Source organism: Notamacropus eugenii, chromosome 2, assembly GCF_028372415.1.
Source record: "Notamacropus eugenii isolate mMacEug1 chromosome 2, mMacEug1.pri_v2, whole genome shotgun sequence".
Classification (NCBI taxonomy): Eukaryota; Metazoa; Chordata; class Mammalia; order Diprotodontia; family Macropodidae; genus Notamacropus; species Notamacropus eugenii.
In genome coordinates, this window is record NC_092873.1 from 78,189,105 (window position 1) to 78,215,705 (window position 26,601).

At 43.2% G+C, this 26,601-nt stretch overlaps 1 protein-coding gene across 2 annotated transcripts in view; it reads right to left on the minus strand.

Annotated features, from left to right (window-relative positions):
- The window catches only part of DNAH2 (dynein axonemal heavy chain 2), a 127,023-nt gene extending 114,686 nt beyond the window's left edge, over window positions 1–12,337 (minus strand). For both annotated transcript variants that reach the window (XR_011974069.1, XM_072641134.1), the window contains exons 1-7: window positions 12,242–12,337; window positions 10,344–10,490; window positions 8,146–8,210; window positions 3,665–3,835; window positions 2,564–2,792; window positions 1,588–1,698; window positions 885–1,123 (exon numbers count right to left, since the gene is read on the minus strand). Coding sequence is in view for 1 of the 2 variants with exons in the window: in XM_072641134.1 (XP_072497235.1) it covers window positions 885–1,123; window positions 1,588–1,698; window positions 2,564–2,792; window positions 3,665–3,835; window positions 8,146–8,210; window positions 10,344–10,476 (948 nt within the window). In the remaining variant the exon portion in view is untranslated. The remainder of the gene's footprint in view (window positions 1–884; window positions 1,124–1,587; window positions 1,699–2,563; window positions 2,793–3,664; window positions 3,836–8,145; window positions 8,211–10,343; window positions 10,491–12,241) is intronic.
- Window positions 12,338–26,601: the final 14,264 nt, after the last annotated feature.

Sequence of the window (26,601 nt, forward strand, 5' to 3'; positions counted from 1 at the left end):
GACACCACCCTAAATCAGATTCTCAACTTCTCTCACTTGGCCTATTGTTAACTGCCTCCTAACAGGCCTCCTTGCTTCCAGCCTCTTCCCTCTGCAATTATTTCATCCTCCCCACAGCTGGTGAAGTCATCTCCCTAAGGCACAGGTCTGACCATGTGGACACTCTGCTCAAAACCCTCCTGCAGCTCCCTAATACCTCTAGAATAAAACAGAAAAACTCTTGAACTTGGAATTGAAGGGCCTCTACACTCTTACCCCAACCTACCTTTCCAACTTTATTTTGTATTATTCTATTTCTCATATTTCTATGTTCCTGTCAGACCAGACTAGCTAGTCCCATCTCTCCATAAATTCACATGGGCTGACCCTCGCATCTGGAATCCATGTTTGTTTCTCAGTGTCTGTCCTCATTCATGGCTTGGCTTAGTGGGGTGGCAAACCTGCGACCTCAAGGCCCTCTGGGTTCTCAAGTGTGGATTTGTTCTGTAAAACTTGGACTTAATCAAAAGGCCCTACCCAAGGATCTAGAAGGCCACATGCAGCCTTGAGGCTCAGCTTTCCCACTCCTGACTGGACACCATCTCTTTCACCAAACGTTCCGTGTTGGTGTTCTATCCTTAATTCTCCATATTCTGGGTTGATTTATGTACATGTTGTATTCCCCAATATTATATATGCTTCTTGAGAGGAAGCTCATTTTTTTCTTCCCATCCCCTGCATCCCCCCAAGTACAGCACTGTGCACATGTATGTAAATGAGTATTTAATTGAACTGAATCCATGTTATCGAACTGTGGCTTACTCTCTTCAGACTATTAACTTCACTCCCACAAAATGTCCCACTCCCCTTGTTCGGCCCCCATTCACTTTGACCTATTCCCAAACCTGGATCTGTCGGGCCAGCTTCAGAAAGGGACCCAAATAAGAAGACTTGGCAAGACGTAGGATTGACTCAATGTGCTTTACTCCTTTCTTGACCAGTTGTTTACTGATTCCAGACAAGTCCATGCATCGGTTGAGCCAAAACTCAATTTCCTCCAATGGGCCCAAGCTTTCACCAGTATCTATTGCCTCCTGGGCACTAAGCACCTCCTTTATCTGTCGGGTCCAGTGGACCATGGAAGCTGAAGGAGAGAGCATGCTGTAAGAGGGGACACCAGTAGCCTCCCTCAACCTTTTTCCTATTTCTACCATCTTTCTCTTCCTCCTTAATTTCAGTCATTTCAGTGGTGTTTGACTCTTCACCACCCCATTTGGGACTTTCTTGGGAAAGATACTGAAGTAGTTTGCCATCTCCTCCTCCTCCACTTTACAGATAGGGGAACTGAGACAAACAGGATTAAGTGACTTGCCTAGGATCACACAGCTATTAAATGTCTGGGGCCGGATTTGAACTCTCTCCAGCTTGAGCACTCTATCCACTGCACCACCTAAATCCTCCCTGATAGTATCCCCCAAATCCCTCAAATATGGCCCTCACTCTCCTCTTTACACTTCCTTGTCAATAACCACTCCACATTTCTATCCTTTCTCAATTCTTGGGCTTCTTGGGGTCCACACACAGAGTCCAAATGAAATAGTTACTTACTTTCTAATCGTTGTACCAGCTCCTTGTCCTTCACTACTACTTCTGGAATCATATTTATGGCTTCCATGGGGATGTAAAGGACAGTGTGTCCCTCCAGCTTATACCGAGTATCTGAGGAGTAATTGCAGAGGTTCAGAGGATGGAACAAAACTTTCTGGGCCTCAGTTCCCATCTTATGTCGGAGGTTGGGGGGAAGAGAAGGTGGTTAGATGAAAACTATTATTGCATAAGAAAGCATAAGAAGCTAAGACCTCCAGTAAGCATATTTTAAGATTCTACTACAGGGATAGCAAGGTGACGAGGCCTGGGGGAGAGGGAAGCTTTAGAGGAATGACTAAAAATATTTATTCTCGTGGGATAAGGTCAAAGAATTGCTTTAGGGCCTTCTCTTCTCCCTGACCCAGACACGTACTCTATTTCCAGTTCACAGATTTTTGTTGTTGTTCAGTCACTTTCAGTTGTGTCTGACTTTATGGCCCCATTTGGGATTTTCTTGGCAAAGATACTGGAGTGGTTTACCATTTCCTTCTCCAGTTCATTCTTATAGATAAGGAAAACTGAGACAAAGAAGGTAAAGTGACTCACCCAGGGTCACATAGCTATTAAGTGTCCAAGGCAAGATTTTAATTCAGGTCTTCCTGACTCTGGGCCCAGCATTCTATCCACTGAGCTACCTGGCTGTGCCACAGGAGAGAGCCAACAAAATAAGGTATTTGCAATGGCAGAAAGCAAATAGGTTAGTGGATCTGCTCTGTGCTCCACTCCAAACTAAACCCAAGGTAGCTGTTCTCCTTATCCCATCCATAATATTAAGTCGTCTTCATGCAGGCAACACTGTAGGGTTTACAAAAATCCTACGCAGTCCACAGCTCCAATAATACTATTCCCATTTTATAGACAAGGAAGCTACTTACACTATTGGCAAGAAGAGTAATCCAAGAACTCTGGCATCTCCACCTCTCCCACGCCCCCTCACCTGTCAAGCAAGCCAAGAATTTGTGAAGATGGGAGGAGAAGTGGTTTCGGATGCTCTCGGGCCAGGTGGTGTTGCTAAAAATCTGCGGAGCATAGATGCCATTGAGCAGACGAAGTAGAGCGGGGATGTAGGAACCTCGAACTGTCCCAAACTGCACAGTCATCTCAAAGTTCTCAGCAGTGATGGGAACAGGCGACTGTCGAATGAAGTACATGACCTGGTTCTGGTTCTGCAGGAGTAGGAGCAGGTTAGAGCTTGGCCCTCACACATGACCTACATCACAGCCTCACCAGCTAACAGCCTGCACATGTGTGATCTTCTACAGTCCAACTGGAATTTTCAGGGTAGGACTAAGGAAGGGGTGGGGAACCTGCACCCTCGAGGCCACATGTGGTCCTCTAGGTCCTCAAGTGCACATCCAACTTGGATTCAGTCAAGGGCCACCCTTGAAGACCTAGATGGTCATATGTGGCCTACCCCTAGACTAAGGGATTAGGCCAAATTTCCTGAATTCATAGAGAAGAGATGGGTGGTAGATTAGTTTTAGATAGGAATATCTTCAGCTAAAGAGAGAATAGGAAAAAAAAACAAGAACCAGAGACAATGTGGTAACTAATACTGTTACTCTATAGTACTTTAACATTTACAAAATACTTTTCCTGACAAGTCTGTGAGATGGGAATAGGACAAACATTATTACCCCCATTTTACAAATGAGGAAACTGAGGCTTTAAAAAATTAAATTACTTTTGCAGGGTGATGGAGCTGGTAAATTTCAGAGATCAAGATGTAAACCTAGGTCTTCACCCCAAGTCTGGCACCCTCTCCATTTTCCATACAATCACTTTTCATATGACCATTAATAATCATTGATGAAGACATGATTGCAACCCAGAGTGGATGAAATGAAAGAGGGCAGAGAGGGGCACTGAGTCATGGTCATGGAATTGTAAAGAAGAAAGGCAAGTAAAGATCCTGAGAGGAGCTGATTTAGGCAAGATACCACCCATATCTGGACCTCTGTTTCTTCACCTAGAAACATGGGGTTTGGGTCAGTTGAAGTCCCTTCTGGCTCAGACAGCCTACAGTTCTATGAGGTACCTGAATGGGCATCCCCAGTTCTAGCTTAAGCCCTGCATAGGAGTCAATGAAAATAGTGAGGATGGGCTCGCCAGGCTCTTGTATAAATTGTTCCAGGATCTGATCATGCTCCTCTGTCCATGTAGACTCTGCTAGGCCTGTCAACACCATTCGGCATCGGAATAATGTCTTCTGTCAAAGGAGAAAGACAAAGAGACCTGAGGTGACCCTTTAAGCCCAACCCACAAATTGACTGGGATAGTTCATGCTATAGTGACCAAGGGGACTATACTGATTGAAGCTGAAAAAAAAACACAAAGTAAAGAAAAAGCAGATTTCAAGTTGTTGAAAGCAATTGTGAAGCAGGAGATATTTAGAATAGACAATTTATTGTCTATCCATACTTTCTATCTATAAGAGGAATGACAAACTAGAACAAGAAAAAGACTTGGTCCAATATCCTCTGGAGAGTTTCCATTTATATCTATAGATACAAAAATTCAACCTAATAATGGTTATCATTTATAGAGAAGTTTGGGGTTTGCAAAGTGCTTTACATTGATCCTCAAAACATCTCTTGCCTTTCAGAGTCAATTATTAGCCCCACTTGACAGATGAGGAAACTAAGTGACTTCCTCAGGGTCACACAGCCAAGTAAGTGTCTGAGGTAAAATCTGAACTCCTGTTCCTGACTCCAGGTCCATCACTCTCTCCACTAAGTCACCTAGCCACCAAAAGTTATAACAAGTAAGTCTTGTTAGAAAAGAGATGGTTAAAATATGAGAATATACTCCATAAACTATCTACCTAGATGATTAAAAAAAAAAAGCTTTCATACTGTGAGTAAATTACCATTTTTTCACTTTTTTCTGCTTTTTTCTTGCTTTTGTCTGCAACATGAATGATGTTGAAATATGTTTTGCATGACTTCACATGTATAAATGGGTATCACACTACTTACCTTCTTATTGGGCGGGGGAGGGACTGGAGAGAGGCAGAGAATTTTGGAACTTGAAATTTTAAAATGAATGTAAAAAAACTTTTAATGTAGTTTTTCATATTTTACATTTAAAAATATAATTAAAAATAAAGTATTTGCTTCTTCAAAGTAAGTGAGGGGGAGCTCCATAATAGGTAGCAGGAATTAATCATACTGAATTAATCACATCAGCACCTTGACTTATTATCCTGTCCCTTCTCATTAGACTGTGAGCTCTTTGGGGGCAAAGAATGTCTTTTTCCTTTTCCTTTTCACAATCTCTCGCCAGAGGATTCTGGGAAAATGATAATATGAGTGTTAGGGAAGACAAGGGGAGAAACAAATAGGATGAAACCAAGAATAATATAGACCACGGTTAAATGGTGCAAAATAAAAATAAGTCTAGTTTATAGAGCACTACAGACCAGGTATTCTTAAATGGGTGTATGGATGTCCACAGACCCACCCTACAAGACATCTATAGAGAGATTTTGGTGGGTCTTTTTCTAATAAAGGAGTCCACAAGCTTTACCAGATGGCCAAAGGGGTCCATGATAATGAAAAAAAGGCTAAAAAACCTTGCTGTGGACAAAAGGAAGTAAAATGGGAGGTAAAGCACATCGAACTCAATGTTATCCTGTCCCTTCCCATTAAACTGTGACCTCCTTGAGAGTCACTGTTTCCTTTCTTTGTATCCCCAGATCTTAGCACAGTGACAGGCACATAGTACATGCTAATATGTTTATTTCCTTCCTTTCTTAGCCTATAAAATGAAATAATATATCACTTCAACTACCTACTTCACAGAATGATTGTGAGGCTTAAATGATAATATAAATTAAATATCAAATGCTTTGCCAATTTTACAACATCATATGAAAGTCAGTTTTGTTGCAACTGACTGTCTACTTAGCAATTCCTGGAAGTGATGAGGTGGGTCTAAATGGTGATGTCATTCGGAAGTAGCAGGTATACAGAAGTACTCTTTGTTAATCCCCTCAGTTGTTGGGAATACAATTTTTAAACTGTCTAACCTCAGAAAATTGGAAATAGAGGGGATGCCCATTAGTTGGAGAATGGCTGAACAAGCGGTGGTACAGGATTGTGATGGAATATTATTGTGCTATAAGAAATGACAAGCAGGATGATTTCAGCAAAACCTGGAAAGACTTTGAACTGATGCAAAGTGAAGTGAGAAGAACCGGGAGAACACTGTATACAACAGCAATAAGGTACAAGGAAGAACCCTGAATGACTTAGTTATATTCAGCTATACAAGGATCCAAGATGATCCCAGATGACAAATGCTATCCACCTCCAGAGAAAGAAACGATGTTGTCTGAATATAGACTGAAGCATACTGTTTTTCACTTTCTTTTTTCTGTCTTCTTGACTTCTTGTACAAAATGAATAGTATGGAAACGTTTTACGTGATTGCACACATATAATCTCTATTGGATTGCTTATAGTCTCGGAGAGGAAGGAGAAGGAGGAGAGAGGGAGGAAGGGATAGAATTTGGAATTCAAAACTTTTTTTTAAATGTTAAAAACTGTTTTAAAATGTTATTGGGGAAAAAATCAAATGTATTTTTTAATTGTCTGGCCTTAGAAAGTGGAGGAGAGAAGAGTGGTGAGGAAAGAAGGAATAAAAAAACTCGAATATGAATGTGATGGAATGTTACTGTGCAGTAAGAAATGATGAAATGGATATTTTCAGAAGAATCTTGGAAGACCTTTATAAAGTGATGCAGTAAAGAGAGCAGAAGTGAGAGGACAGTTTATACAATAGTAACATAGAGAAAAACAACTTTGAAAACCTGTAGAACTGTAGTCAATACAACGATAGATTTAGGAGTCCAAAGCAATGAAGATGAAACATCCCACAAGAAGATCAACTTAAAATGCAGAGATTCAATTTTCTGGATATGGCTAATGTGGGAATTTATTTTGGGGGACTATGCATGTTTGTAAAAAGGGTTGATTTTTTAAAAATTTGTTCAATGGGGGAAAGTACAGTGGGAGGCATAAATTAAAAACTACTGTAAAAATATAACTTTTTAAAACAACTTAAATCAGGATATTCAGGTCACACTAAGGAGTTTGATCAGGTGATCTTTAATACTTCTGACAAAGCTTCTCTTAGTCTGCCTGATGCAAAAAAAAGGGGGGGGTGGAAATATCAACAGAGGATAACTATTCCTTACTTAGAATTTCCCACTACCAGATCATTCACAATTGTTTCAACAAACTGAACTTGTGGATACTAGGGAGGAAGAAAGATTAGAGAGAATTCAATATAGATTCAATATTCTTTCACAGACCTTTCAACTCTTGATCTCACAACCAGCATTCCTAAATCTCGTTTCATCTCTGTGAGGAGATGAGAGAGTCAGAAGCTCCCATAAAGCAAACAAAATGGTTAGATACCAGGAAGGGATGAGATCTGTCTTCAAGTACACAGATCTGGAATTCTCTTTTTTCTCTCATTGACTTTGAGGTAGGGACCTCCAGATGACCCCATGGAAAGATGGGGCAGCCACTTGGAGCCAGAGAACCACTTCGATCAATCTAATATTTCCTACTTGTTATTTGGGCATTTTTGGCAGCTGACTTTGAGACTGGGGAGTGCCGGATAGCAGTAGCTGAAGGTTGGATAGTGGTCACCAGGATCACAAAAATTACATATGAAATACCTGGAAATTATTGTAAATCCCACTGGCCTGGTAAGCCCAGGCAAGGAAGACTAATCTTCCCTATGCTACCCCTTCCTTTGTTTATACTCTGTGTTGTGGTCCCAGCCCTGGATCCCTCTCCCCTTCTTTCCTTTCCACACCAAATGGGTAAGCGTGGTTCAGGGACTGCCCAACCATAGCTGAAAACCAGAAGGAAAAGCAAGAGGATTTTTAGAGACTGTGGCAGTCAGAGAGCTCTAACTAAGAGCATTTAACATTTTCAGTAAAAATGGTAGAAATAGATTAAATGTCTGTGTCCTATGAATGCAGACACTGCTAATTAAGAGAAGAAATTCTAGGTGTGGGGTACAGCCAAAAAATTCCACATTTTGAGCAGTGTTTAATAACATTCCCCAGTTCAAATTCCAAACAGTAAATTTCAAACTGCTCAGCCATGTGCAAAACTATCATTTGAGCTCTTGTTGCAGCGATAGGCCAGGAGTCTAAAAGATTGAAACATCCCACTTACCTCCTGACAGAAAAGTGATAAACTTAAGTTACTCAATTCTTGATGTGGAAATATTATCCGTTGGAAATAAAGCTGGAAGTCAGTCAAGAATATCATCTGTCTTTTGCCTTGGGCACCCCTAAGCATATCCCAGCTGGGGAGATATGAGAGCCAACCCAAGGAAGGGAGAACTGCTGAGGTTAGATTAAAAGATTCCCAAAAAGACAGACTAGTGAACATTTAATAAATAAAAAAAGGTTCCCAACAGGTGACACTTGTTCAAGCTTTCTGTTTCCTCAGATGGATAGAGGAATATTGAATTCAGTGGGGTCTTCCAACTTACCACATCTACCATTTCCTCAAATAGGTTGTCTTCGAACATTTCTTCTTCATCATCAATACTTGTGTCTGAGGGAAACCAAAGAAGCATGAGAGGACATCCTCCTCTTCTATGTCCCTATTAACCCTGGAGTTCCAGGCATCCAGCTTCTCGCCCTCCATTAATCCAAGAGCCTAGTTCCACAGACCCCAGAAGTCCTGCCTCAGGAATCATTTCTGCTCCCAAAACCTCAAGCATTTAGCACCCCATCCCATCTCACTCATATCTACTCTCTCTTGGTTATATTTCTTTCCCTTTCCTCACAGAGGAAAACCAAACAAAGCTTATGAAGTTCCTGCTCCCCAAACACATACACACACAAAATCTTTCTCTCTCTCTCTCTCTCTCTCTCTCTCTCTCTCTCCTTTTCTCTCTCTTTCCTCTCTCTCCTCTCTCTCTCTGTCTCTCTCTGTGTGTGTCTCTGTCTCTGTCTCTCTGTCTCTGTCTCTGTCTCTCTGCCTCTCTCTGTCTCTCTCTCTGTCTCTCTCTGCCTCTCTGTCTCTCTGCCTCTCTGTCTCTCTCTCTGTGTCTGTCTGTCTGTCTGCCTGCCTGCTTGCCTGTCTGTCTGTCTGTCTGTCTCTCTCTGTCTCTGTCTCTCTGTCTGTCTGTCTGTCTGTCTCTCTCTCTCTCTCTGTCTGTCTGTCTGTCTCTCTCTCTCTCTCTCTCTCTCTCTCTCTTTCTCTCTCTCAGGCATAAAGTACCTGTCCAAAGGCAAGGAAGAGTCAGAAAGTTTTGGACAAGCTGTACTAGGCAGCTGATGTTAAGATATGCAATTAAGTGATGTAACTCCTGAGAGTCAGTACTGTATTACAGAAAGAACAATGTAGAACTGGGATGGGGAAGGATGGGAGGGAGGGAGAAACCTCCTCAAAAGGGAACTGAAATTCCAGTTGGAGGGAAGGGAGTCAATGGGAAAAGAAGAATGTTTTACCCTTTGTTCTGTAAAATAGGCTGGGCCTCTCCAGATCTCCAGAGATTAGGGAAACATAGTCAGTTCTAGGACTGCTTTAGAGAATCTATCTTTCATATCTGGGTAGCTTAGGTCTAACTACCCCCACACACACCCCTTTCCTAGGATTGGTTCTTATATTTCCCTAGCAGATTTATTCCTAAAGGACTATATCTCTAACTATTCACTTAAGGGCTTTATTTATTCCTGAAATTATGAACCCCATGGACCTGGAACACTTTAAGCTGCTTTCATTTCAGCAAATAGAATGAGAATGCAAGTGATATTCTTGTATATTTTTTAAGTCCCTAACCCTAAGACAAAATACTCATCTAGACTTAGCCCACTGCCCTGGCTCACGTCCTCAGCAGCCCAACTACACAAAACCAGCTGCATTTTAGCACCTACAAGTCTATCTAGGAACTCAAAATTCAGTAATGTGGTACTCTGGGAGTCACTATTTGCTGCCTCCCAAGTCCAGGAAAGGAGTTAGAAGGTAGCCTCTGACAACTCCCATCTCCCTTCTCTTCTATCCTCTAAGCTAATGGTGGGGCTTTCTCTGCTGCCTCCTGCCCCTATCCCTGCCAAGGTATGTGTGTGGGGGTGGTGGTGGTGGAAGGTAGCAGAGCCTGGAATAAAAAGAGGGAGCTTGAAATCTCATGATTGGGAAGGGGGGGGGGGGAGAAGTGAGAGGAGGAAAGGGGAGGGGACAGTGAACAAAGCAGACTGAGTTTCCATGGTAACAGATTTAATGGGAGAAAAGAAACACTATTTGTTTTGCCACCAAGGATGGAAATGGAAAAAAAAATGAGAAAAGGAAAAAAATCCCAGGCTGTCTTGAGTGGGGAAGATGGGCCTAGGAACAGAGGACTGGAACCCCTCCACAGAAAGCTATAGCTAGGGAGCTCTTAATACAATAATGGGAAAATTAAGGGAGACAAGTTCTAAGAAGGAGGCTCCCCAAGAAGTAGGTGCACAGAAAGGATCTGGGATGTCTAGGACTCTGCTGAAGTCAGGATCCAATGTTCAGGCCTTCATTTCATTCTTGCTTTTCCTCAAACCCAAAAGGTTTTGTTCCTGTTCCCCAGCTGTTGTCCCTCACTTAAACACTCTACCTTCAAGTAGCTCCCTCTTATGTTCCCTAGTCCCTAGTTCTCTTACCAATATTCTTTCTTAAAGATGCAACATGGCCCTCCCAAATATGTAAACATACCCATCATTATGGGAGTTTCCTCCTTGGGAGGCTCTGGTTCTATGGCTGATACTGTCCGAGAACTTTGAGCAGATTGGACTGATGACCGGGAAGTTACTCTTCGTTTCTTATCCACGCTAATTTTGGATGACATGGTGTCGACAAGACCTGGGGAGATGCTACAAGTTAGACATGACTTGCTGGATCCTTCCTCAAAACTCAGTTTTCCAACATAGTTCTGATGTTAACATATAAAAACTAAGCCACTATGACATTCTGTATTCAATAGGGTTTTAGCTGGGGAACATCAATCAGTTCAAAATACTTTGTGTCATGCCCAATCATCTCTCTTTTTTCTTAAAGACACTCACTTCCTCCAGAGAGGCTAAAGGTTAAAGTTAGCCTTGACTATACATCTATTGAAGACCCCACAACCTGCAAAAGAGATGAGTTAGGTAGTAATCTCTCCTTTCTATGAATTCCATATGCTTGACCAGAGGCACTGAGAATGTGGGCTATCTAGGAAAGAGTAACCAGTTGGATAATACAGTTACTTGTGACTTCATATGCCATAGTTGAGAAAACTGGGATGGCAGGGGGAAAGGGGAAGGGGAAATCAGGAGTTGCCCACTCCTTTTAATCCACTGTATCAAATAACTGAGTTCAAAACTTAAGACATTTTCTCTTCCCACCTTTAGCTGTCTATAGGCTCACTTTCTGCCCCAAGCTGTTTCCTTTAAGGGTAAAGATGGTGAGATAATTGTCTTCACTCCAAAGTCTCCAGTTCCTCTGAACAAAATGAACACAGAAAAGCTAAAGGACTCTAAGTAGGTGAATTGCCTCTTTAGTTTATAACTCCTGTTTGTGAAATTTCCTTAGCACAGTTGGTCAGATAATCATAATAAATAAGAGAATGAAATGTGCCCTGAAAATAGACTCAAAGGCTACGTTCGAACAACAGTAAGAAGGATGAAGGTTGGTCATCAAGGTCTTTCTAATACATTAGTAAAAGACAGATATTGAAACTATGGTAGCATCTTCTCTCTCAGAATAAGAAAGGTTCTTCTTAGATTTCTTCATAATCCCTCCGAGTTTCTGGTGGAAGTGGGGTCACAAAAAACTTAAAACGATTGGGATTCTCTTTCTCCTCCTAAATCTTCCTTTCTTGAATACCTACTGAGTAACTTGGCTTCAGCACTTCAGGCATCACCGAGCCACCTGTTGCTTTCCTTATTTCTTCCTCAGAGGCTCCATGGGCACTGATCCTAGGTTTTGAACTTCTGATTTGGAGGATTCGTGCAGTGCTCCAAGAGGAAGCAATCTGTTAAATCTATGTATGGATAAAAACCAACTTCCACTTCCAGCCAGCTATCTAGTATTAATGTTCCTTGGATCCAAAGAGCTTATCCACTCTCTTTGTAAGTGCATCACTCCATTCCCTACTGAAGAACCGACTTGACCTGGGTAAATGCCAGACGTGAAGTCAGGAGAATGAGTTTTCCTGATTCCTAGCCCAGCGCTCTACCACCACCCATGCCACCTAATCGTCCTCATCTCCATCTTGCCCCTGGACCCAGAAGGCTCCGGAGGAGAAAGTGAGGCTGGTGACTTGCGCAGCCCTGCCTCACTTAAACCCAATCCACTTGGCAGCCATGGCATCACCTCCCTGATGTCATGGTCCACTTGAAGACCGAAGATCACAGATTATGGAGGCAGAATCGAAGTCAAGGGCAATTTTTTGTTGTTCTTAAGATCTAAGAATAATGTCTTTTCTTCAGAACAGACCACGTCAAGAAGAAAGGTCATCCCCCCACCGTCCCCTCGACCCCAACCCCTCCTCCTCATCCCCATGGGTACCTCCTCCCTCCCCCATCGAACTCTGCCGGGACAAGGGCCCCCCAACTCCTGCCCACAGTTACCTTCACCCTTTGAAAACTATTTCCCCTTCCCTCCCTTTCACCGGCAGACCGCGGAGCCCCGATTCGGAGTTAGCCCCGCGTGGCCACGGCCGGCGCGCGCACCCCACGCGTCGCCATGGCAACCCCCCGCTGAGAGGCAGGAGGGAGCCGGCCCGGGAAGGGGGCGGAGCCGCCGAGCGAGCACTCAGCGACCCGGGAGCCAGAAGAAAGAGGGGGGCGGAGTCGTAGCCTTCCCCCTCACCCCCTCCCTCTGCAGCTCCCCCTAAACCCCCGACACACACACCCCCTTCCAGGGGCATAGGCTCCGAGCTTGTGCGGGCAAATGTTTGGAGGAGGGAAGGGTCCTGGCCCCGGAGAAACAATGACAGTCTCTCCCTCCACCCCCTGGAGTGCGCAGGGACGAGTGTGGGGCCCCCCGGCTGCTGCCCACTGGGCTGGCTGCTCCCCGAGGCGAAGCGGACTGCAGATGGCGCCTGGACTCCCGCGGACCCGCGGGGCTGCAGCACTCAAATCTTGCCCCGTTCCCCTGCCCGGGATTTCCGAGCGGCCCGGGCTCCCTCCGGGTCTGAAGGAAAACTCGGAGCCGAAGCTCGGCAGCCCGCTTCCTTCTTCTCCTCTCTAGCTTTTTGTTCGGACGGGAGTCTAAGATTCAGGGAGCATGGGGAGGTTGGGGAGTGGGGAGAAGAAAGGGGCCTGGATTCCTGGGATGGAATACGGGTTGGATTTAGAGTTTGGGGGCTCACTTTGGAAGGAATGTCTCCATGGGGCTGGACAACCAAAGTGCGTTATGGGGGGCAGGGAGAGGAAGACTGGAGTCTGGTGGAAAGGTGGCGCTGAGCCTTCCCCCCCTTTCCTCCAGCTGGGACAACACGTAGATTTGGAGAGGGGGGAGCTACGGACCTCCCTCCCCTCCTGCCCCCCAGGGTGACTGTTAAAAGAGCATTATGCCCCCTAGAAACAAGGCGAGGAGGGGAGAGGGGCTGTAGATTGGGTTTTTTTGCTTTGGCAGGGAGGGGGCACAACCCTAGAGGAAGCCACTGGCAGGAGGTTGGGGGCAGTAAGGGGTTCAGGGAGGGAGGACAGGAGGAGAGGTGTCTACGCTTCTCCCTTCTCTGGCTTCCCATCAATAGTGCCTAATTAAGACAAAGACTGCTGTAAGCCCACTGATTACATTTCCATGAGGAGCTGAGCTGATGACATTTTCTTTGCTGGGAGGGGGGGTTAGCGGGGAGCTGGCACCTCAACTTCTCCCTTCCCTGGTGCCAGCGTCGTGGGGGCTGCTCTTCACACCTGGCAGGCTCTCAGATTCTCATTATGCCAAAGTCTGCCATGGTGTAAAAAGCAACCGACCCAGGCAAAACCTAGAGTGGGAGGAAACTGCGTTTTTGTGGCATGCCTCACCCTATCTGAGATCATGCTTCTGAAGAACCTTAGACCTTGTCAGTTCCCTCCTTAGCAGAGGAACTCTTCTCCTACTTAATGAAGATAATCAATATGGGCAAGTCCTGTATGCTTCTCATATGGAACATGTCATCTGTCAGTGAGCACCCTGAGACATCTACTCCACAACCCAAATCCTTTATGCATCATTTCCCATTCTCTTTTCTTTGGATCCAGTCCTTATCCTTAGGAAGGCCAACCTTCACTTCATCCTTCCTATCTCCTAGAGATAGGACTTGGGGGTCTCCAAACTTTTAGAAATATGTATTTTGATAATTATTTCAATATGATTTGTTTCCTTTGTAATTCTACTTATTTTGTGCATTTGAAAATATTATTCTGAGACTAGGTCCATAGACTTCACCAGACTACCAAACACACAAAAAAAGGTTAAGAATTCCTATTCTAGAGCTTTCCCCTTTCCTTATGCACCGCCCCCCCCCCCACTCAAATCTTCAACCTCTCATTATCAACTGGCTTCTTCCTTACTGCCTTCAAACATATTCAGGTTTATTTTTACAACCTTAAAAAAACTTCCCTTGATGATATCTGTATCTGTTCTTCCTTTCACAACCAAACTCCTAGTAAGTATATTGCCCCAAGATAAGCTCAAAATCAGTTTATGAAAGAGAGATATCATAAGCAAATTAGTGGGGCATGGAAATTACCCAAATAGGAGAAGAGTTCATTATATGAGAGACAGAGAGACTCACAGGAGGTAAAACGGATAATTTCGATTACATAAAACTAAAAGTTTTTGCATAAACAAAACCAATGCAGCTAAAACTGAAGAAAAACAGGAAACTGGGGGAAAATCGTTGTAGCAAATTTTTTTTATAGAGGTCTCATTTATAAAATATACAGGCAATTGAGTTAAATTTACAAGAACAAAATCCGTTCCTCAATTGATAAATGGTCTAAGAATATATGTAGGCAATTTTCAGAAGAAGAAATCAAAGTTATCAATAATTACATGAAAAAATGCTCTAAATCATTAATAATTAGAGAAGTGCAAATTAAAACAACACTGAAGTATAATCTCACACCCATCAGATTGTTTCAAATGACTAAAAATGAAATTGAATGTTGGAAGAGATATGGAAAAATAGGCACACTAATGCACTATTTGTCAAGCTGTGAACTAGTCTAACCATTCTGGAAAACTTAAAATGATTGGGATTCTCTTTCTCCTCCTAAATCTTCCTTTCTTGAATATCTACTGTTATTAAATTATACATGCCCTTTGACCCAATCATTCTGCTTACTAGATCTATAACCAAAAAGGTCAAAAAAAAAAAAAAAAGGAAAAAGATCCATATGTACAAAAACATAGAAGCTCTTTTTTGTAGTGGCAAAGAATTGGAAATTGAAGGGATGTTCATCAACTGGGGAATGGTTGGATAAGTTGTGGTGTATGAATTTGATGGAGTACTTTTGTACTATAAGAATTGATGAAAGGAATGGTTTCAGAAAAACCTGGGAAGATCTAAATGAATTGATGCAAATTGAAGTAACCAGAACCAGAAGAACAATTTACATACTAACAGCAATAGTGTAAAAGATAATCAGCTGTAAAAGACTTAGTAACTCTGATCAACACATTGACCAATCATGATTCCAAAGGACTCATGATGAAACATGCTGGCCACCACAAGACAAAGAAGTGTTGGATTCATAGTGAAGACTGAAGCATATTTTCTTCTCTTTCTCTTTCTGTTTTTGGGGGGTTAAGGTAGAGGAACATGCTTAATGCAGAAATTTGTTTTGAATACATATTTGTAGTGGCTTTTGCTTTTCTTGTCTTGGACATCACATTGGTTTCATTTCTCAATGGATGGAGGAGAGAGGAAGGAAGAGAATCTGAACTCAAAATTAAAAATAACAAAAAATTTTCACTTTCTCAATAACTAAGGAAGGGAAATAATTTGGAACTGAAAATAATATAAAATTGAATTTTTTTTTAAAAAAGTACATTGCCTCAACTTCGCTGCCTACTCACCCCTCAACTCCATGCAATCTAGCTTTCGGCCTGCACTAAAACTTGATTACCCCACAAGATTTCCCCACAAACTTGATCTCTTAACTGCTAAGTGTGATCATCTTTTTCTTACTCTTCATCCTACTTGACCACACTCTTTTCTTCAACACTTGCCTTTTTTGCTTCTATGACATCACTCTCTCTTTTCAGTCCAACCTATCTGACAACTCCTTTTCATTCTCCTTTCCTGGATCACCTTTCATCTCCCATTTACTAAATATGAAAGTCTCTTAAACTTCTGTACTGGGCCCTTGTCTCTTACTGTACTTTCTCCCTTGGTAATCTCATCCATCCCCATGAATTTAATCATCATCTCTATATAGATTTTGTTGTTCAGTCATTTTAGTTGTGTCCAACTCTTCGTGACCCCATTTGGGGTTTTCTTGGAAAAGATACTGGAGTGGTTTTCAATTTTCTTCTCTAACTCATTTTACAGGTGAAGAAACAGGCAAAAAAGGTGAAGTGAGTTGTCCAGGGTCACATATTTTTGAGATCTGTGTCTTGAACTCTGGACTTCCTGACTCCAGGTCTAATGCTTCATCCACTGCCCCATCTAGCTGCTTTCTGTATAGATAGGTTCTGAATCTCTATCTCCAGCCCTAATCTCTTTTCTGAATTCCAGTCCCATATTACCATGGGTGTCCTCAAACTTATCATGCCCAAAATGGAACTCAGTATTTTTTCCCCGCAATCCTCCTCCTCCAAACTCCCTTAGTCAATTGTAATACTATCCTTCTAGTCACCCAACTTCAAAGTCACAGAGTCCGCCTTGACTTTTTCTGGTCTCATTACTACTCATGCTGATTCTTCCACAACATTTCTGCCATTTTATCTCTTCATTTAGAGTCACGTAGCCACCACCCTAGTTCATCCTAATTCATAGAATTGTAGGTTTAGAGGCCATCTAGTCAAACTCCCTTATTTTTTAGATAAGGCACTGAAGACCAGAGAGGGTAAGGAACTTGTTCAAGGTCACACAGGTAACATATAGGAAAATGAAATTCAGACTCAGGTTCTCTTACTCCAAATCCCTTACTATTGTACCATTGTGCCTTTTGATCAGGCCCTTATCTCTTCTTGGGACTACTGTAATAGCCTTTTAATCGGTCTCCCTGACACCCACTTTTGTTCTCTCTCATCCATCTTCAAAGGAGCACCCAAATTAAAATTGCCAAAACCTAGTTTAAATCAGGATTACTCCTCTGCTCAGAAACCTTTATTTGTTCTTGATTGCTTCTATGATAGGACCAGAGTTTCCCATTTCCCCACAACAAGGTTTAATTTCCCCTAAAAGGCAACAAAGCTGTCCCAGTGATCTAACTGGAGACTTCATCCTTTGATGATTCCTGGTCACCTAAAAGAATAAAAATTCCACCCACTTCCAGTTAGAACCCCTCCAACTTGATAGATGTAAGAAGGAGTCACCGCACCCTTGCCTAAGGACAAAACGTGTTTCCATGTGGGGGGGAGGCCTCATCAATAGAAATCAAGTACCACTGTATCCTTGTAGCATATCCATGTATTGTCCAAGGGCAAAATAAATCTTTTGTTAATGGATGCTCTATTGTCAGATCTGCCCCTAACAGCCTCCAAGATAAAATGCAAACTGGTGGGCTGGCATTTAAAACTGTCTGAAATCTAGTTTCCACCCACCTTTCCAGACTTATTTCCTATTACTTCCTTTTACGCACTCTACATTCCAACCAAACTAAGTGCTCCTCTAATTAGACATTCCATTTCCTGCTTAGTGCTATCTCTCACACCTGGAATATCTTCCTTCCTCAACTCCTTTTATAATCCTTTGGTTTCTTTAAAATTTGACTCAGATGCCAAGTCCTATAGAAATTCTTTCCTGATCCCCCCAGTTGCTAGTGCTCTTTTTATTTCTATATACATTGCACCCCCCAATATAATATAAGCTTCCTGAGGGTATGGATTCTTTTGATTTTTATCTTTGTGTGCCCAGGCTCTAGTACATGGTAGGCAATAAATCTCTTCACATCATGCCTCATTCTCTCATTCTTTATTGCTGTCTCTGAAGAGGTAGCTCTCCCCTTCTATATGTACACTTGATGTTATTCCCTCCTGTCTTTCCTTGCAGTCTGTTCTCACAAATACCCCCTCTCTCTAATCTATTAGTTCCTTCCCTGGTGCCTGCAAACTCTCTCATCCTTAAAAAAAAAAAAACTTCAGTGGATGCTACCACAGTCTATCATACTATATTTCTTCTCTTTCACAGCCAAACTCCTGGGGAAAAATATGTATACTCATGGCTTCTACTTCCCCTTGCATCTCAGCCCTTTGCAATCTGGTTTCTGATCTCGTCATTCAACTGAAGTTGTTCTCTCTAAAGTTACCAATGAGTTTTTAATTGCCAGATTTGATGGCCTTCTTTCAATCATCCTCCTTCTTGACCCTCTTCTCTCTGGTGACATTGCTTCCTCTTTGTTCACCTTGGTACCTGTGTGACCATCCCTTCTCAATCTCCTTTGCTGGATCTTCATCTATATCACACCTGCTACCTATAGGTGTACTCCACTAGATTCTGTCCTGTCTCTCATTCTCTTAATGGTTGACATCATCAGCTCCCTTCCCTTCCCTTCCCTTTTAATTTAATTAATTTTAATTAAGTCAGTTTAATTTTCATCTCTGTGTAGATGACTCCCAGATCTCTGTATCCTATCCTCATCTGAGCTCACATTTTGTACTGGCTATCTTATGGAGTTCTCAAACTCAATATATCCAAAAGAGATCTTTCTATCTTTTCCCTAAAACCCACCTTATTACTGCAAAGGGCATCACTATCCTTGCAGTCACCCAGATTTGCCATGGGACTCACTGTCACTTACTTCACTTATTTAATCGGTTGTTGTTTCTACTTTCCCGACATCTTTCTACTCAAACAGCCCCTACCCTAGTTCCAGCTCAAATATCCTCTCACCTGGAGTTTTGCAGTAGCCTTACAACTGGTTTCCCTGATTTACCAATGTTTAGAATGCCTCTCTCCTCACTTCTACTTCTCAGAAATCCCACAGTTTCTTTCAGAATCTTAAATGCAACTGTCTACATAAAGCCTTTCCTGATTCCCCCTCCTCCCAGTTACTAGTCTGCCTTCCCCCGTTTCCTACTGCTTATTTTGTATATGCTTATTATACAGGATGACCCAAAGGTCTTAGTGAAGTTTAAGCTATTAAAATTTATTAAAGCACTAAGACCTTTGATACACACTGTATATGTGCATATTGTTTCCCCAAAGAGAATCTGAGGATAGAGACTTTCATTTTGTCTCTTTATCCAGATCATCAAGCACACTATCTGGCATACAGTAGGTGCTAAATAAAAGTTCATTGATTGATTGATTAAATAATTGCTTTAATTGAATTAAATTCCTCATACAGTCAGTGCTTCTGCACAGATTTTTCATCTCCGTGGGGATCCAAGGCTTAGGAACTTTCCACAGAGGGAAAGATGAAGGAGAATTTATGGGACTCCCCAGTGGAAGTGAGACTTTATCATACATCCTCTCTAGGATATCAGAAACTATCCTGTCCCAAGTATACTCTGAGACAGAATGATACATAAGAAACGAAGGATGACATTTGTATACTCTGGTATCTAGAGTTGGTTTTCACACTCCCAGGCTTCCATGAGATGGAAGTGGACCAGCTTATGGCTGCAGGCACTATCACTACATCTACTTCTGTCAGAGACTCAAACAGTCAATGAATAAATAAGAGCATTGGAGACCAAGTTTGTAGGAGAGACTCTAATCCTAGAGCAGGGAAGGAGAAAGGAGTCCCAAAAAAGAGCATCCTAAGTTGTTGAGACTAACAACACCTGTGATTCCCACTGGGCTGGTGAGCTGAAAGGACAAGAATGACTTCCATTCCTGTCTCTGTCAATTCATTTATCCACAATCTCAAGATAGCATATGGACACACCATTTCATTATTACTCTTTTAAACAGGCAGGAGAATGCCCCTGGCCATTCACCTGGGCAAGTGGGGTAAGCTTTAGGAAGTGACTGGAAGTGAATGTATATCAAACAAGCACTTGCTAGGTCTTTAACTTTATGCTATCCACAATAAATTATGTGAACATAATATGCTAATCAATGAATGTGGGAGATCATGAGCTAAGGGAGGGGAACCTCAACTGAGTAGGATGTGTATGTACTATATAAAGGCTATAGATTTAGTATTTAAATATTTTAAATAATGCCTCATTTCATCCCCTAGATTTAATTCCATACCCATTGGTATGAATGGGTTGAATCAAACCACCATTGAAAACCTGGGGTTTGAGAGGAGAAGGGTCCCCAAGGTGGGAAGAGGGAGGAGCTATCTAGATATTTGTAGGCTAAGCACCCTCTGGTGGCCAGTGGGGATGCTGCAAGTTCTTAGCCAGTTAGGCCATTTATATACCAGAAAAACTGACAAGGCACAACTAGGCTAGTGGTTCAAATAGTGTCGCTTGCTGTGCAACTCAGACGTTACACTCCCTTGCTGGATAATTAATACAGTGAACTGACTGTCTTCCTGAGGGCATATTAAGGAAAGCAGCATTTGAGCCACCAGATCAGATCTGCTGACAAGTGTCATACTCACACATATATTCTTGGACATTCTTATCAACAGTGACATTCTCCTCCCCCTGATCTTGGGAGTCCCACTCTCAGATACAGGCTATAGGAAATGGTGATGAAGAGAGAGGGTACTGTTGTCATTAAAGGAGATTTGGCCCCATCCCAGAGCCACCTCTACAAACCAAAAAAAGGTGAAAAGTTGGATGTGGAACCTTCCAGGACTTGAGTTACCTGATTGGTAGTGGATAGGAGAGGAGAATCTGGTAAATATCTCTAGACTGTGGGGCGAGGAAAAGGTCCAGTGTGGGGAGAGTAAACTTCTGGGGGTGGGGAGAGTAGAAGGGAGGGGAAGTTGAGTCATGAAGAGTTTCGAGCTGAATGGGCTGGACATCTGGTTCCCTAAGGGAAATAAAGACTGGGTGAGTCCAGAACTCCTGGCTGTCTTCTGGTTTTGCTTAAGCTTCCCAGCCCTTCCCCCCCCCCCCCCCCACACACACACACATTATGCTAACTAGCTAATCAGGCATCTCTCTTTGTTAATTACCATGCAATCCATTAAAAGCTGCAGAAGCTCATCAGCAGAGATGGGAGTGGGATGGAGACAGTGAGAGAGGAAGGGAGGAGGGGACGTTGGGGGGCAAAGTGGAGGGGGGTTGAGGGAAGGGAAAGGGATGGAAAGAAGGGAGGAAATGGGAAATAGAGGAAGGTAGAGGGAGAAAGGGAAGTAGGAAGGGTGAGAAGGAAAGGAAGAGAGAGGTAAGGAAGGGAGGGAAATTTACAGATGGAATGGGGGACCATCTCCCCAAGTTAATAAGACAGGTAAGACAGGTGATGACTGGAAGAGCAGGACCCCTGGGTCCCAAGATGGGGAGCCAAAGACTGGATGATCGCATAGGTGAGATCACTAGCAGGGAAGTAACTCCCTTTCTGGGATCCCCTATTCTGATGTGCCCCACTAGCCTTAGGCTCTTGACTCCTCCCCTAGCCCTCATTCCCCTCCAGGACCTATCATTCCCACAGATCCCACCCCCCCACCTCCTACCATTTAATAAGTTCTGTGCTCTCATTGTCAATATTTGATTTCACAGAGTCATCTCCCCGCCAAGAAGAGAGGTGGCCCCCTTTCCCCCGCCCCCTCCGCCTCTATGCCCCCCCCCCCACTAACCCTTCCTCAGACTTGTTGACTTAATGAAATTATATTAAAGTCCTAAGCAACTGGAAAAGACCCGTTGTTATGGTGAAGCAAGTGGGCAGGACGCCTGGGTTCCTGAGGGGAATAGAGGCTGGGGAGGGGAACAGCCAAAGCTTAGGGGTAAGAGGCCTGAATCCCTAAAACAGAATGGGGAAGTTGGGGAGGGATAAAGGTTAGAGGGCTAGACGCCTGGATCTCCAAGTGAAGGAGAGGGTGGGGAAGGATTGGAGAGAGGTGAAGTTGAGGAGTGGGATGCCTACATCCTATTCCCATTATATCTATCAGGGAGGGAGAGGACAGTGAGGGAGGGGGGGTGGGCACCACAGGAAGGAGGCCAGGGATCTTCCTTGTGCCAGCAGCCTTCATGATGACTATGCCTTAGGCTGGTCCGTGGGAACCAAAATAGATTCTTCTGCTGCCCTGACTCATCCCTCTCCTCCCCCTACCCCCTACCAGTAACCCCCACAGGTGATTTGTAGCTTATGTCCCAGGGTAGAGGGGGCCAGGGCTGAGTCATCCTGTAGTACTGAAACCTCAGGGGCCCCAGGAAAGGGGGAAAAGGCCTGAGACTAGAAAACTAAGCATTACCCCCATCCTTCCCCCTCCACAGACCTTCCGATTTACCCCTACAAACCCCACTCCCCTTCAGACCAGTCCCCTGGTCCCCTCCTGGTGGTGGGAATAGAGAGACATTTGGCGGCAAGTGATTGATGAAAGAAGAAGGTGGCTGCTGGGTGCCCAGGCTGTTTGCTGAACACACAAATTCCTCCCTACTCACCAGCTGCTGTCCCCCAAAGATTGTATGCCTCATGGCCACTGATGGGAAAACTTGGGGGGGGGGGTCTCTGATGCCTGGGTCATTGCCTGGGATTTGGGCAGGAGGGAGGAAAAAGCCAAATAACTGGAGCGGGGAGTAAAGGGAGGGGCACGGACAAGTGCTTAGATCCCCCATGGGGACTATTGGTCTGGAGGAAACATGAGATTTTGGCTCCTCTCCTTGGAACCCATGCCCTTTCATTTACTGCATCTCCCCAGCTGCCTTTAAATGGCCGTATTAAATTCCTGCCTAAATTGTTATCCTGGCTCCTACCCCCAATCCACTCCTTCGTTCATAGTCTAGGCTACCTATATGACCTTGGGCAAGTCACTGATGGACTGAATATTATCTCTAAGGTACCATCCAGCTCGAAATTAGCTTAACCTGAAGATTCCAATAATATATAATAACAGGAATATTTGCAAGATATATACCATTTATACTCAACATATGTGTGTACAGATGTGGCTACACATATGTATATATATATACATACATATATATGCACATATATATGTGTATATACACACACACACACATATGCAACAATCAGACCAACTACCCCTAGACAGTAGAACCATCTGTAGAAGCAGGTAAATGCTGACACCAGAGATTTACTCATTTCCCCTTGGGAAAACTCTTCCTAATATGAATGAAACTTCACTTGTTATATCTTTTGAGCCCTTCTTCTCCTTTACCTTGCCCCAGTCCTCTTCCATCTGCATAGATTTCCACCTATTAGGGCTAATTGCAAAACTTACTACTTTCCCTCTAGTCAATCAATTGATCAACAAGGATTTATTAAGTGTTTGCTGTGTGCCAGGCATTTTGCATCTCACTTGGGTTGAAAAGAAAGACAAAAGTAGGGTCGTGTTCTTAAGGAGTTCATAGTCCAATAGAGGGAACAAAATGGTAATCTTGGAAGTAGCTAGATGGCTCAATGGATAGAGCACTGGGCCTGGAGTCAGGGAGACCTGAGTTCAAATGTGGATTCAGACATTTACTAGCTGTGTGACCCCAGGCAAGTCACTTAACCTCCGTTTGTCTTAAAACACTGGAGAAAGAAATGGCAAACCACTCTAGTATTTTTGCGAAGAAAATTCCATGTATTGGTGTGTTATGGTCCACAGAGTTACAGAGAGTTGGACATGACTGAATAGTCTGGGAAGGAAGCTCGAGATAAGGGGGTGGTCCCCAGGAAAAGCCTTCTGTGAAAGATGTAATTTAAGCTGAATCTCGAAGGAAGTCAAGGCAACTAGAAATAAAACATGAGCAGGTAGATAGAACACTCCAGGTCTTGGGGACAGCCGGTGCAAATGACAGCCAAGGGTCATATGTGAGGAAAGGCAAGTAGGCCAGTGTGGTTGGATCCAAGAGTTCCCCAATGTTAAGAATGGAAAGGTGGAAAGTCCAGATTGTAGCTTCTGGGAAAAGCCCTGAACACAAAGTCAGACTATCTGGGTTTTCTTCTCTACTCTGCCACCTGCCGTTACCTTGCCAAGGCTCTTGCCTCCCTTGGCCTCCTTAATTTCATCCACAGAATGATAGTCTTCGACCAGATGATTTCTAAGGTCCTTTCCACCTCTGACATCCTTTATTCTTTGAAATCTACTACATCATATCTACTCAATCTGGATTTCCACCTCCTCCCCTTTCTTTTCTACCCTTATTCTCAAGTCTATCCCTCCCTCCTATTATTCCTTTCTTGTGTCTTTCATGGAAGCAGCTAGGTGGATAGAGCACAGGCCTTGGAATCAGGAAGACTCGTCTTTTGAGTTCAAATGTGGCCCTGGTCAGGACACTTAACCCTGTTTGCCTCAGTTTCCTCATCTGTAAAATGAGCTGGAGAAGGAAATGACAAACCACTCCAGTATCTGCCAAAATCTCAAAAGGAACCACAAAAAGTCAGACACAACTGAAAAGATCTAACAATAACAAATCTCTTCCTTTCCTTTCTATTCGTCTTCTCGTCCATCACTCCCTCCAATTATTCCTCTCCTATCTTTTCCCTTTCCCAAGTCTATAGATCCCTCCTGTTGTCACTCTCTTGTCTCTTCCCCTCTCTAAACTTCCTTCTTCTACCATCTGGTGTGCCTAGTCCCCAGGAATATTCTTCAGGATCTGATCAGACCAGGAAGATGGATAAAATGTGAAATATCACCTTCATCTTCCCATATTATTCCATCCATATTATTCCCTAATTGAATAGAATTGTAGAGCTTCTCTTTACTCAATAATGGACTTAGAGCAATGAAAAAAATAAGTAAATAAAAAAATAAGTAAGAAAAGTTTTGAAAAGCAATTCCTGCCTTATAGAACTATCTGGAAGGCAGATAAGCCCCTTCCCCTCTCAAATATAGGTGACTTTCAGGACTTCTACTAAATATAAGGGGGAATGTACAGAAGAGAAGACAAGAGAGGCATTAGGCTGTCCACTGTCCTTCTAAGAGTCCGCTCAGACCCAGCAGGGAAGCACGTTCCCCAAAGAGCCAATGTGAGACAGAGATGTTAAAATAGTGACACAGGAAGGTAAAGGAAAAAGAGGCCTGCAAGTTATTTTATGACATGGTCCCTGGAGAGACATAACTTCAACTTAAGAAAAAAAAGATGAAGGAAATAATATTTCAATGAGAATAAGAGAAAAGACAATTTGAAGCCTCCACAAGGGCCTCTTACCAAATCTTTAGATTCACATGAACTTGGATTCAATCTTGGAAGTTTCTTAATAATTAATACTCTTTAGATTGTGCCCCCACTCACAGTACCCTGGGAACATCGAAATTTGATTCATTTCTAGATCTCATCTAGATCTCTTCAGTTGCCTTTCAAACTCCTAGATAAGAAAGCATAGAATACACATTAAGTTTATTACACAACAAAGAACATTTGTTCAGTCGTTTCAATCGTGTCTGACTCTTCATGACCCTATTTGAGGTTTTCTGGCAAAGATATCGGAGTGGTTTGCCATTTCCTGCTTCAGCTTATTTTACAGATGAGGAAATGGAGGCAAATGGCATGAAGTGACTTGCCCAGGGTCACACTAAGTATCTGAGGTCATATTTGAACTCAGGTCTTCCTGACTCCAAGCCAAGCATTCTATCCACCTAGCTGCTCCAACAAAGAATATAGAAAGTCCCTTAACTATCAAGAAAATTTCCCCTTTGTCAGGACCCATCTCCCCTAGGGATCTATATAGTTACTCCAGGCTTATAGTGCCACCCTGGGATTAAGATCCTGCCAAAGGGAGAAAGAACTCAAGTCCTCTCCCCCAGACCTGACTCATAGTACCAGTGAAGGACAAGATCCAGATTTGCTTCTCTACATCGGAGCCCTGTACCTCACTACTCCTTAGTTCTCGTTCCTTAAACTCTCAGTTTGAGCCCTGTCTTCCTGCTTAGAACAAGATCTCCGTTGCTTGTCTAGTGACGCCTCAGTCATTGCCACAGTCAGTACATGTTTACAACTTGGTCCAGGTACTCCTTTCCTTTCCACGAATGCCTCTCCACCTGGCATCTGATGCTTCTGTGGACTTTGCCATCATCGCTGCTTCCACAAGATCGTCAAATCAACCTACTTGTCCGTGCTGCTATTGCCACTGGTGCTTCTTATTCAGGTCAATGTCATAGCTTTTTTGGAATGAGATCTCCAAGGCCAATGTGCCTCAGGACTGTTTAGTACTCTTCCAGATCTTTTATTCGTATGGACCTGTACATGATTGCCAAGGCAGCTTGTCCTTCTGACCCACCTATCTCAAACCCAGTGAGAGCAACTGAATTCTAGTTATCCTTCCATGTGCCCCACACACAACCAGCACCTCCAAATGAGTTATTTTTTAAAAATCAAAAGCATTTGATTAGACTAGCAAAGGAAATAACAAGGATAAATCTTCCCCTCTCCCAACACACAAGACTTCTACCAACACAGGTAAAAGAAGAAACATGTATAGCACAGACAACTCATGCTACATTTTCCCACATGTACGCAAACCTAAGTTTTTTAGAGGTCGGGGATAAACACTCACTCTGTTTTACCTTTTAAACTCCTATAACCCCACCACCTTGGTAATTAGGGTCATGCTTTCCTTTCAAATTACTTGAGACTGGGCAGGGGGTGGGGGAGGTGTCTCCAGTCATCCCTGATCTATACCTTGCCCCTGGACCCAGGTGACTCTGAAGGAGAAAGTGAGGCTAGTGACTTTGCACAGCCCTCCCTCACTTAAATCTAATTCACTTGCATGTCATGTCATCACCCTCCTGATGTCATGGTCCTCTTCGAAAACAAAGGATAA